Source organism: Babylonia areolata, chromosome 19, assembly GCF_041734735.1.
Source record: "Babylonia areolata isolate BAREFJ2019XMU chromosome 19, ASM4173473v1, whole genome shotgun sequence".
Classification (NCBI taxonomy): Eukaryota; Metazoa; Mollusca; class Gastropoda; order Neogastropoda; family Buccinidae; genus Babylonia; species Babylonia areolata.
The window spans coordinates 3,437,515-3,448,850 of record NC_134894.1 but is presented as its reverse complement, the minus strand read 5'-3'; the positions used below and the strand labels follow the sequence as shown (position 1 = coordinate 3,448,850).

The 11,336-nt window shown below is 47.0% G+C and overlaps 1 protein-coding gene across 1 annotated transcript in view; it reads left to right on the top strand.

The window, feature by feature from the left end:
* The first annotated feature begins 799 nt into the window (after window positions 1-799).
* LOC143293978 (putative transporter slc-17.2) overlaps window positions 800-11,336 on the top strand; it is a 14,542-nt gene continuing 4,005 nt past the window's right edge. The window contains exons 1-5 of the mRNA XM_076605372.1: window positions 800-1,043; window positions 1,387-1,479; window positions 3,424-3,557; window positions 9,082-9,222; window positions 10,937-11,069. Of these exons, the coding sequence (XP_076461487.1) occupies window positions 800-1,043; window positions 1,387-1,479; window positions 3,424-3,557; window positions 9,082-9,222; window positions 10,937-11,069 (745 nt within the window). The remainder of the gene's footprint in view (window positions 1,044-1,386; window positions 1,480-3,423; window positions 3,558-9,081; window positions 9,223-10,936; window positions 11,070-11,336) is intronic.

Here is an 11,336-nt window from a genome sequence, read left to right as displayed (position 1 = left end):
CAGCAATGAAGCATAGTATGTCCCAGTAAATGTGGTACCCTGTGCCAGGAAACCCGTCATCACCTCTCCGCGCATGACCTTGCACGCCGACAGTTGGACACTTGCCTTCTTCGAAGGTTGTGAGTCAAAATGAGTCCATTGCTTCGAACTGGTTTTAGTCTCTGGGTCACAGTGATGGACCCATATTTGGTTCCGCGTGATTTGTCTTTCGAAAAAATCCTCCTTTCTTTTTTAATCTTTTTTTTTTTTTTTTGCACATAGCCTGAGAGCATGTGATTCTTCTTCTGGAAAGGTTTGAGCAACCGGGGAATCCATCGTGCAGACAACTTCCACATGTGCAAATGGTCATGGATGATTTTTTCCACAGATCTCACACTGATCTTGATATCTTGGGCCAGTTGGTGAGTTGGTGAGTGGTTATGCGGCTTGACTGATTTATAAGTTTTACATTTGGGCCAACAGCAAAGTGAGAGCTGTATTATCAATGGTTTCTCCAGTCAATGGGAAATCATTTACAGCTTCGTCTTTTGTGAAGGATTATCACTCTCAAACCAGGAGGCAAAATTGCACTGGTTCTTAGTGCTACAGCTTTGTGGGCTAGTTGGCCTTTGGGAACCATCCCAACGCCGACTGTCCTAAAACTCTCTTGGCCGAGAGAGTGGGTATTTAACTTGGGCAAGACACTCTCCACAATAATCAAATTCTAGCCCAGATAGTCGGAACAGCGGTTGCCTCCTCTGCTGTTCTGATGGTCATAGTCGGACACGACTGACTATCATATATGCGGCGATCCTCCAAAATGGCGGTCTCCGCTTGCCGGATGGTATCTTCATTGCCGGACTGTGATCGCCCAGGAATGAGAATAGTTACCAACGATGTCCGACCACACGATGTTGACGATGCCACGATACGATGGGACATCCTCCCCGGAAGCCTCTTTCATCTCATCCAACATGAGTGTGCGGCCTCTGAAGTACAGAAACGTGACGACCGCTCTGCATTCAACCGGCTCCATTGCCACACCTTACTCCACCGTAGCACCTGTAAAAAAGAAACTGTTATAAGTTCAGGGATGGAATTTACCACGAACTCTAAAGCGATATGTATTGTTATACATGTGTAATTTCAGCCTCCTACAATAACCGTGACTAAATCAGGGAAAATCTTTAATGACATTCCTCTTACCCGAGATCGCTCACACGCACACGCACACGCACACACACACACAGTCACTCGAAGACGCAACGGAACAACACAACCCAGCTGTAAAGCAAAGGCAAGGAACTAATGACTTAAACAGTTAGTTTCTCTCTGGAGATGATGAAGCATTCTCTCTGCAGCATGGTGGACCAACACAGACTGAACACGTACCGTACACTCCCACAGGGTTCTATGCCGGGGCTTTCCTCGGGTTCGTCTTTCCCGCCTTGGTTTGTGACAGTCCCGTTCTGGGATGGCCCTACATCTTCTACGTGTCAGGTAACTCTCTCTCTCTCTGTGTGTGTGTGTGTGTGTGTGTGTGTGTGTGTGTGTGTGTGTGTGTGTGTTCAATTCAGCATCTATTCGCAACGTGATCGTAGACGAAAAAACATAACACTGAGGAAAATGGAAGCCTTCATACAATGTAAGTGGAAGCTATTAAAGCAAATAACTAACTTGACCATGAAGCAAACATTTGACATATTTGAAAGTTTCACCCCAAAACAACATGAGACATTTAGTTTTAGATAGATTTAAATTGAAATTAATGAGAAAATTTGCACAAATGTGTGTGCGCGCGCGGGCGTGTGTGTGTGTGTGTGTGTGTGTGTGTGTGTGTGTGTGTGTCTGTCTGACTCAGTCTCTGTGTGGAGAGGGTGAGTTGATTCGTGTGTGTGTGTGTGTGTGTGTGTGTGTGTGTGTGTGTGTGTGTGTGTGTGTGCGAAAGTGGTGTGAAATGTATATATTTGTGCTTTATTTTGATGAGGTGATTCATACTTGAAATATATATATCATTGTCTTTCATTAATTTTTTTTTTCTCGTAATTATACTTTTTCTCGTTTGGCATTACATGTTGCTGATTGTCCTTTTTCTTTACTATCACGTTCACCCGAAACGCGCGCGCGCGCGCGCGCGTGTGTTTGTGTGTGTGTGCGTGCGTGCGTGCGTGCGTGTGTGTGTGTGTATGTGTGCGTGCGTGCAGCATGCGTGTGTGCGTGTATATGTTTGTGTGTGTGTATGCATACATGTGTGTGTCTGCGTCCCTGTCTGTCTGTCTGTATGTGTCTGTGTTTGAGAGAGAAAGAAAGAGACAGACAGACATACAGGCAGGCAGACATACAGACGGACAGAGAGGCTGAACTGACAAAGAAGGAACGGCGGCAGGGTGAAACGGGACAAAGAGTCAGACTCCCATGAGGTCGTTGAGGTTTGCGGTGTGATCAAAGCATGGGCGAAACAGGAATAGGCGACCCTGACCTGCTCCCCTTTCAGGTGCTGCACAGAGCAGCCTGTTGGCACATCATGAAGCCATGAAGCTGAACTGCGTGACTCAAGGCGTCAGTCATTAGATTGTTAACTCGGCCTCTGTCCTTTCCACATCACTGTCGTATCTGTTGTCACCAACAAGTTGATACATCGCTGTAGTTACTGTTGAAACGAACATGTTGACACATCACTGTTATAACTGTGGTCACCACCATGTTGACACATCACTGTTATAACTGTGGTCACCACCATGTTGACACATCACTGTTATAACTGTGGTCACCATGTTGACACATCACTGTCATAATTGTTGTCACCACCATGTTGACACATCACTGTTATAACTGTGGTCACCATGTTGACACATCACTGTCATAACTGTGGTCACCACCATGTTGACACATCACTGTTATAACTGTGGTCACCATGTTGACACATTACTGTCATAACTGTGGTCACCACCATGTTGACACATCACTGTCATAATTGTGATCACCACCATGTTGACACATCACTGTCATAACTGTGGTCACCACCATGTTGACACATCACTGTCATAACTGTGGTCACCACCATGTTGACACATCACTGTCATAACTGTGGTCACCACCATGTTGGCACATCACTGTCATAACTGTGGTCACCACCATGTTGACACATCACTGTCATAACTGTGGTCACCACCATGTTGACACATCACTGTCATAACTGTGGTCACCACCATGTTGACACATCACTGTTATAACTGTGGTCACCATGTTGACACATTACTGTCATAACTGTGGTCACCACCATGTTGACACATCACTGTCATAACTGTGGTCACCACCATGTTGACACATCACTGTCATAACTGTGGTCACCACCATGTTGACACATCACTGTCATAACTGTGGTCACCACCATGTTGACACATCACTGTCATAACTGTGGTCACCACGCGCCGTGTCCTCCAGGAGGCCTGTCTTTGCTGTTCGTGGCTGTGTGGCTGGCGTTCGCTGACAACAGCCCCGAGTCTTCCCGCTGGGCGAGCCAGGAAGAAAAGAACTTCATCATGGCCTGCAAGCAGGACGACATGGGCAAGGGCAAGGTGCGTCGGTGTCTGTGGGCCGCTGGTCACGTGCTGTCATGGGGCGGACTCTGCGTCGGCAATCCAACCCATGAGGGACGGTGTGAGGGGGGGTTGGGGGGGGGGGGATATGGTACAGTCGGTTAGGTGTTGAACATCTGATCCGGTGTCCACCAGTGATCCTTACTTTGAGGCTTCGTTTCAGCATGGTGTTGTGTCCTGGGGAAAGGCACTTTACCCCGGGTGTGATTGGTACCTGACCGGTCAGAGAATAGTAAAACGGTGGAAGGAGAGGACTGGGCCCCGCCGTTCTGTGCCGAACCCTGGACACACGGGATATGAATTTACTGCCCTTTAACCCTTTACTCTAAAGACTGTGGGCAAGAAACACCACCCATGTTTCATCACGGGGTGACAACACCACAGCTTTCAGGTGGCTTGGAAGCCTTGGCAGACGCCTGAGGACAACAGTAAATTAATATGTTTTCTGGTCACGGCAGTTGGATACAATAGGCCTGCAATATTCGAGATTGCTACATAACAAACCGCAATGCAGTGCAATACTATGCAAGACAATACAATTCGATGCAGTTTCAGTTTCGGTTTCAAGGCTTTGGCAAGACCTTGAGAGCCTACCTTACGTTTGCATAAGACACTGACAGAAAATGAAATGAAATAAACAAACTAATAAATACATTAAGATATAATACAATGTGAGGTACATAGAAGGCAGTGTCAGTTTTTCAAGGGGGCGTCACTACGTTCGGACAAATCCATATACGCTACACCACATCTGCCAGGTTAGGTTTTGAGTGGATGCATATATATTTGTGTAGCTATCACAGTGGATTTCATCTACAGAAATTTGCCAGAGGACAATATTCTTGTTCCCATGGGTTCTTTTTCAGTGCGTCAAGTGCATGCTGCACACGGGACCTCGGTTTATTGTATCATCCGAACGGCTAGACGCTAAGTTTGGTTTTCCGGTCAAACTTGTGAAAAAAGGCGAGAGCAGGATTCGAACCCAGACCCTCACGGACTCTGTATTGGCAGACGAACATCTTAATCATTCTGCCACCTTCCTCCCATAATGTACAATGCGGCACAGCGCAGCACAGCACAGTGCAATGCAACACAACACTTCACAACTGTTGCTGCCTGCTGTTGCGCGATCCCTAATAGCTTGTAATTGCATAATTGATTTACTTTTTTGTCACAACAAATTTCTCTTTTTGAAAGTCGGGCTGTGCGTCTATGAGAGCGCGTCGCCACAGTGCATGGTCTGAAAGTAGGTTTTTCTACGGAATTTTGGCAGGGACAACCCTTTTGTTGCCGTGAGTCCTTCCACGTGTATGCTGCACTGGACACCGCACTTTATCGTTCTTCCCGAAAGAATAGCACCCAGACCACCGCACAAATAGTGGAGGGTGGAGTGAACAAAAATCCTGTTCGTATTAGGGTTGGAACCCGTGGACATTCACTTCCTTGTCGGTCGCCTTTCCACTGGGCCATAAATCATGGAAGTCCATCGCGAACGATGGAGACGGAGACGTCAGTGACACATGAGAACACAGCCCACAGGCAGACGTACAAATGTGGCCGCAGTGTGAGAGTACATCACAGGTTGACATCAGTTTGCAGCTGGGCCAGCAGAGAGCTGTGTTATCAATGGTTTCTCTGTTGTAATTGGAAATCATTTACAGCTTAGTCTTTTGTGAAGGACTATGACTCCCAAACTACGAGACAAAATTCAACTGGCTCTTAGTGCTGCAGCCTTGATGGCCAGTTGGCCTTTGGGGACCATCCCAACACCGACTGTCCTGAAACCCTCTTGGCCGAAAGAGTGGGGATGTAACATGGGCAAGATTCGTTCGTTTATTTATTTATAGTCTGTTCATCTCACTCACTCACTCACTCATTCCCTTGACCGCTGGGGTCGTTGGGGGGACATGAGGAAGATGTCATAGCTCGCCACGCCGTTCTGTTGGCAGCTGTCGTGAGGAGATCTGGCATCGTCATTTTGGTCCATTCCTTGACGTTGTCAGACCAGCTTTTTTTCTGCCGCCCCCGTCTGCGCCCTCCCTCTACAGTCCCTTGCAGGATGGTTTTGGAGAGGGTGTTATGTCGTATGACGTGACCAAACCATGCCATCTTCTTGGATTCTTCTTTCTGTTTCTGCCATCAGTGTCCATGTCTCACATCCATATAAGAGGATAGAGACCACCAGTGACTTGTAGAGCAGGAATTTTGTGTGGAATCTGATGTTACTCTTCCATACCCTGTTCAGTCTGGCCATCGCTGCCGTTGCAGAATTAATCCTATTTCGGATTTCTGCTGTGCAGGTGCCGTCTTTGGACAGGGTTGCTCCCAGGTACTTGAAGCTGGTCACTTCTTCTAAGGGCTCACCATTCATGGTTATGTTGGCACTGATGTTAGTTGTGCTGTTGACCATGACCTTTGACTTCTCTGTGCTGACCTCCATGCCGTAAGCATTTGCTCTTGTAGTGAGTCTGTTTGTTAGATCCTGGAGCTCGGTGTTAGTGCCCCCCATGAGGTCGATGTCGTCTGCGAATCGCAGATTGCAGACTGGCCTACCGCCAATGGTGATGGACGTGTGGTGGTCTTCAAGGGCCTCCTGCATAATTCTCTCCAGAAAGATGTTGAAAAGTATTGGGGATAATAGGCATCCTTGCCTGACTCCGACTGTGGTCCGAAAGAACTGTCCTTGTTGATTGTTGAGGAGCACTGCGCTGCTGGAATGTTCGTAGAGGGCCTGGATGACTTGAATGAGCCCTTCATCAATGTTGAAGCCTCTCAGTACTTGCCAGAGGCCGCTGTGCCACACCCGATCGAATGCCTTCTTGAAGTCGATGAAGTTGTGAAAGATGTCCTTTTGGTGTTGTAGATGTTTTTCAATGAGGACTCGACAGTTGAATATTTGTTCGACAGTGCTCCTCCCTTTTCTAAAGCCTGCTTGTTCTTCTGATAGCAGCTCCTCAGCCTTGGATTTCAATCGGTTGAGGATGATGCGGAGCATGACTTTGCTTGGGTGGCTAATTAGACTTATAGTCCTGTAATTTTGACACTGCTTGAGGTTGCCCTTCTTGGGTAGAGGAATCACCAGCGATTTTCATGGAGCTTACCACAGGCATACAGGGTACGAACATTCCACGTTCCGATGGTTGTACATTGCGTGGGTAGTTTGATGGTATTTCTCACTCCAGTAGCCCACTTATCGCTCCCACCCTGAAGTGAGTCAGTGGGACGCGCGGTCGTTGTTAATCCGGGCCCCGGCCGATCCGGCTTGGAAAACTGATTCTTCCTCCTCATGTCCTTTCAGTGGGCTTGGTAAAGCTTGGCGGCGCCCGTCTCCTCTCCAAGCCAGGACCGCAAGCCGTAGTCCACGATTATGGTGTGGTACGCCCTCGGTCATGTACACTTAGCCGTTGAGTCCATCGTGGGACCCTTCCGCCCTGGTCGTTGGCCGCCTGTCGCCGCTCTTCCGCCCAGTGGTGCAGTGTAAACACCACCCCCTCACGTGGTTTAGCCCGCCAGCTGAAGCGGTTTACCGGGGTGTGGCGCTTGGAGCCAACACGTGAGAGATTTAGGGGTGGATGAGGACCAGTGATGCCCGTCCATCCTATCTAGTAGGAAGCAGTGGGGTGTAGGGGCTCTGGATAGAGGTAGTACCTTTGGTGTCTGGCACGCTGTTCATCTACGATGATGATATTAGACTGAAAATATATGATATTATTATCATCATTTGGATTATTATCATTTCTATCATAATGATAATTGTTATTATTAATTAGAAATCGACATTTCTGTATATTCGAATGAAAAGGGGGGCGGTTGAGGTGGAGGGGATGGGCGGGGGGGTTGAGAGGGGGTGGGGGTGGGGGGCAAGGAGAAGGGGACTAAGAAAGGAAGAAAGAGACAGACAGACAGAGAACAGAGAGAGAGAGAGAGAGAGAGAGAGAGAGAGAGAGAGAGAGAGAGAGAGAACAGAATGTGGAAAAGATGAGAGTACAAAATCTAAAATGGAGAGGGTGAGTGTCAGTGATTGGAGAAAGAAAAAACATAATATTGGAAGGTTGTGTGTGAGAGGCGGGACGGGGGAAGCGGGATTAGGACAAAAACATGATCAATAATCAAATATTGTACGCACTACTTCTGTAGATTATTATTTGAAAAGTAGGTTCGTGTGGGGACTACAATAAACAACAAACTGGACTATTTAACACATAGCTAGCTAACTTTAATAAAGAACAGTTTGAAATATATAACATTTTCCAAAAAATGTTCACATTTGAAACTGGTAACACGTGTTCCGCAATTTCTGGAGGCAAAAAAGGTTTCATTACTAAACAGCGGGTTAAAACGTGCTCTACCGTTAAACGTCCCTTGCAAATGCATTCAATATTTTCACAATATTTTGTGTATGGGGCATTTAGTAATAACCTAAATGCCATGCTCTTAACAGCCCTGCCAGTTCCTTTGGCATTTAATAAGGCAGAAGTGTTAACTTCTAAAGACATAAAAAGAATTTTGCATATTTCTTTCAACAATATTACACATTTCAGATGATGATAAACGATGAGGAAGTTCAATTGCATTTAAAGCGTTTTTTGCTCCAAGCTTTGCAAGATGATCTGCACGTTCATTACAGAAAAGCCCACAGTGTGAGGGAATCCAGCACATTTCAATATTAGTTCCTCTCATTTGAATACAGTGAATCAAAAATCTTATTTCAAAAATGATGTTATAATTAATGTTCGTACAACCTGATTTGATAGACTGCAGAACTGATTTTGAATCGACATAAAATAAAACAATCAAGTTTAGGGGCAGATCAATTAGATATGTTAATGCCATAAGGACGGCAATTAATTCAGCTGTAAAAATTGAGAAGCCCTTTCCAATATGATATGACTTCAATTTTCAAAGCAGGAATTGCATATCCAGAACCAGCAAACTGATTTTCTAGAACAGAACCGTCTGTATATATTTTTAAGTGGTAGAGGTATGTTTCAGATAAGTGTGATTTGACCCGAGAAGCTAGTATATTGGGATTTTCATCTTGTCACAATATTGAATATCAAAAGCTGCTCCCGTTAATTCCCATAATGGAAGTGGTGAAGTGCTCATAATGGGAGCAACATTTTGTCGATCAACATTTGATTGATTAATAGTATCTGACACATATGTAGAAATAGTTTCTAGATTTCTGTTCTGTTTCGCTCGTTTCGAAAAAAGTTTGTCAGACCGTATATGGGCAAGACACTCTCCACTATTATCAAGTTTTAGTCCAGGTCGTCGGGACAGCAGTTGCCTCCTGTGCTGTTCTGATGGTGTTAGTGGAACAGGACTGACCCTCATACATACATATGGGCAGGCAGTATCAGACGATGGGTCTCGCCACCTCTCTTTCCGGGATACACTCCTCTGGTCGTGTCCTGAAGACGCCTCTCCACAAACGCCAAAACTCCTTTGTAATACCTGTTTGTTTATCAGTTCAGTTTCAGCTTCGGTTTGTGTGCTGCAGATTCCATGGGCCGCCATGGCGCGGAGTGGACCCCTGTATGCTGTGGCCATCGGCCAGACGTCCGGTGATGTCGTCATTTACCTCTCCATCACTGTCGCTCCTGCATTCTTCACTGACGTCCTTCACACGTCCAGAGGATACGTCAGTAGTGTCTGCTTCCTGCTGCTTTTCTCTCTGTCTCTCTCTCGCTCTACATCTCTCTCTCCACTCTCTCTCCCTTTCTGTCTCTGTCTCTCTCTCTTTCTCCCTTTCTCTCTACATCTCTCTCCCCCTCTCTCTCCCTTTCTCTCTCTCTCTGTCTTTCTCTCTTTCTGTCTGTGTCTGTCTGTCTTTCTCTCTCTCTACATCTCTCTCCACCCTCTCTCTCCCTTTCTCTCTCTCTACATCTCTCTCCCCCTCTCTCTCCCTTTCTCTCTCTCTACATCTCTCTCCCCCTCTCTCTCCCTTTCTCTCTCTCTCTGTCTTTCTCTCTTTCTGTCTGTGTCTGTCTGTCTTTCTCTCTCTCTACATCTCTCTCCCCCTCTCTCTCCCTTTCTCTCTCTCTACATCTCTCTCCCCCTCTCTCTCCCTTTCTCTCTCTCTACATCTCTCTCCCCCTCTCTCTCCCTTTCTCTCTCTCTCTGTCTTTCTCTCTTTCTGTCTGTGTCTGTCTGTCTTTCTCTCTCTCTACATCTCTCTCCACCCTCTCTCTCCCTCTCTGTGTGCCTCTCTTTGTGTTTCTGTCTCTTTCTGTCTCTCTCTTTCTGTCTACATCCCCCCCTCTCTCTCCCCCTCTCCCCCCCCCCTCTCTCTCTCTCTTTCTTTGTCTTGACTGCTGCTGACGGATGTACTCGCCAGTGAAGAACGATCGCCTCTCCGAGATAAGACAGCTTATAGGTCAGGATATCAGCCACCATTCTTTATCCAGACTTCTTCGCAATACTTCTGTTCAGCAAAATCAATTGCACCACTTAAGAGTACACAGAAAGTAGCCATTACACTTCAGATTCGTGCCACACTGCTCTCATGTCACCAATGTTCAGCTGCCCAGGGGTCAATCATGGACAGTGCTTTGCATTTCTTTGATCAGTTTTCCATTAGTACGTCCAAACGTATGGTGTGGGTTGTTTAACGCGAGCGTTGTTGTGTTCTCTCTGCTTATTTGTCTACGTCACAGCGCATATGGAATAGCATCACAGTAACATGTGCAGGGGAGACAACAAGCAGGCGTCAAAGCGCGCGGACAGATCCATACATGCTACACCACGCCTGCTTTGCTGAAGGAAAAGGGATCGTGACCTGTGCACACACCCAGCGTGCTGTTCCGGCCCTGAGAAACATCAATGGCAGGACCATGCTGAGAAAGAGATGGTTGACCAGTTCACTTGATTCTGTCGGACACAACACAAAGAATGAGACCATCAAAAAAAAAAAAAAAAAAAAAAAAGGAAAAAAAAAGGAGCGTACGTTTAGGTGTGTTACGCAACCTAAAACCGATTGAAACAAAGGGGGTGGGGGGGTGGGGGGGGGGGGGGGAGAAGCTGTATTGAGGCATGTATTGTCGCCCTTGCATGAATTATCGCCGGCGACAATACGTGCAGCCCTCACTGCACATATTATCGCCCTTCTGCACTGCTTCTGTTGTAGGAAGTGAGTGTGGGGTTGTGACGTAACTTTTTACGATCCCGCGTGGTCGTTGAAGGGCTGTGCCTCATAGATAACACACACACACACACACACACACAGAAGCGCGCGCGCGCGCGCGCACGCACACACACACATACACACACTCACACTCACTCACACACATAGTAGCAGTAGCCAAACCTGACCAGTTTACAGCCCATCGTCATCATCATCATCACTGTTTGTGCAGGCAGACTTTGTGTGTGGCATTCCCTTCATTCTGACGGTACCCTGGACCATCCTGTTCGGACGTTCTCTGGACGTCCTCAGACAGAGGGACCTCATCTCCACAGGTGGCGCCCGCCGCCTGGCGCAAGGCATCGGTATGTGTGACGTGTTGCTCCAGGTGACATCTGGACATCTCCCTCTCCTCCTCTTCCTCCTTCTTTTTCTTCTTATTCTGTTACTTCAGCGCTGATGGTCTGAAACTCCCATCATCACTCGTACGTACGAGTGGGACTTTACCTGCATCACCGTATTCGGCCCGCCGTGTGGCAACGATATTCCGTTTTGTAGATGACTATACTAGGTATGCTCCTGTTTCCATTACCCACCGGACGCTGACATGGGTTGCGGAATCTCAAACCTGA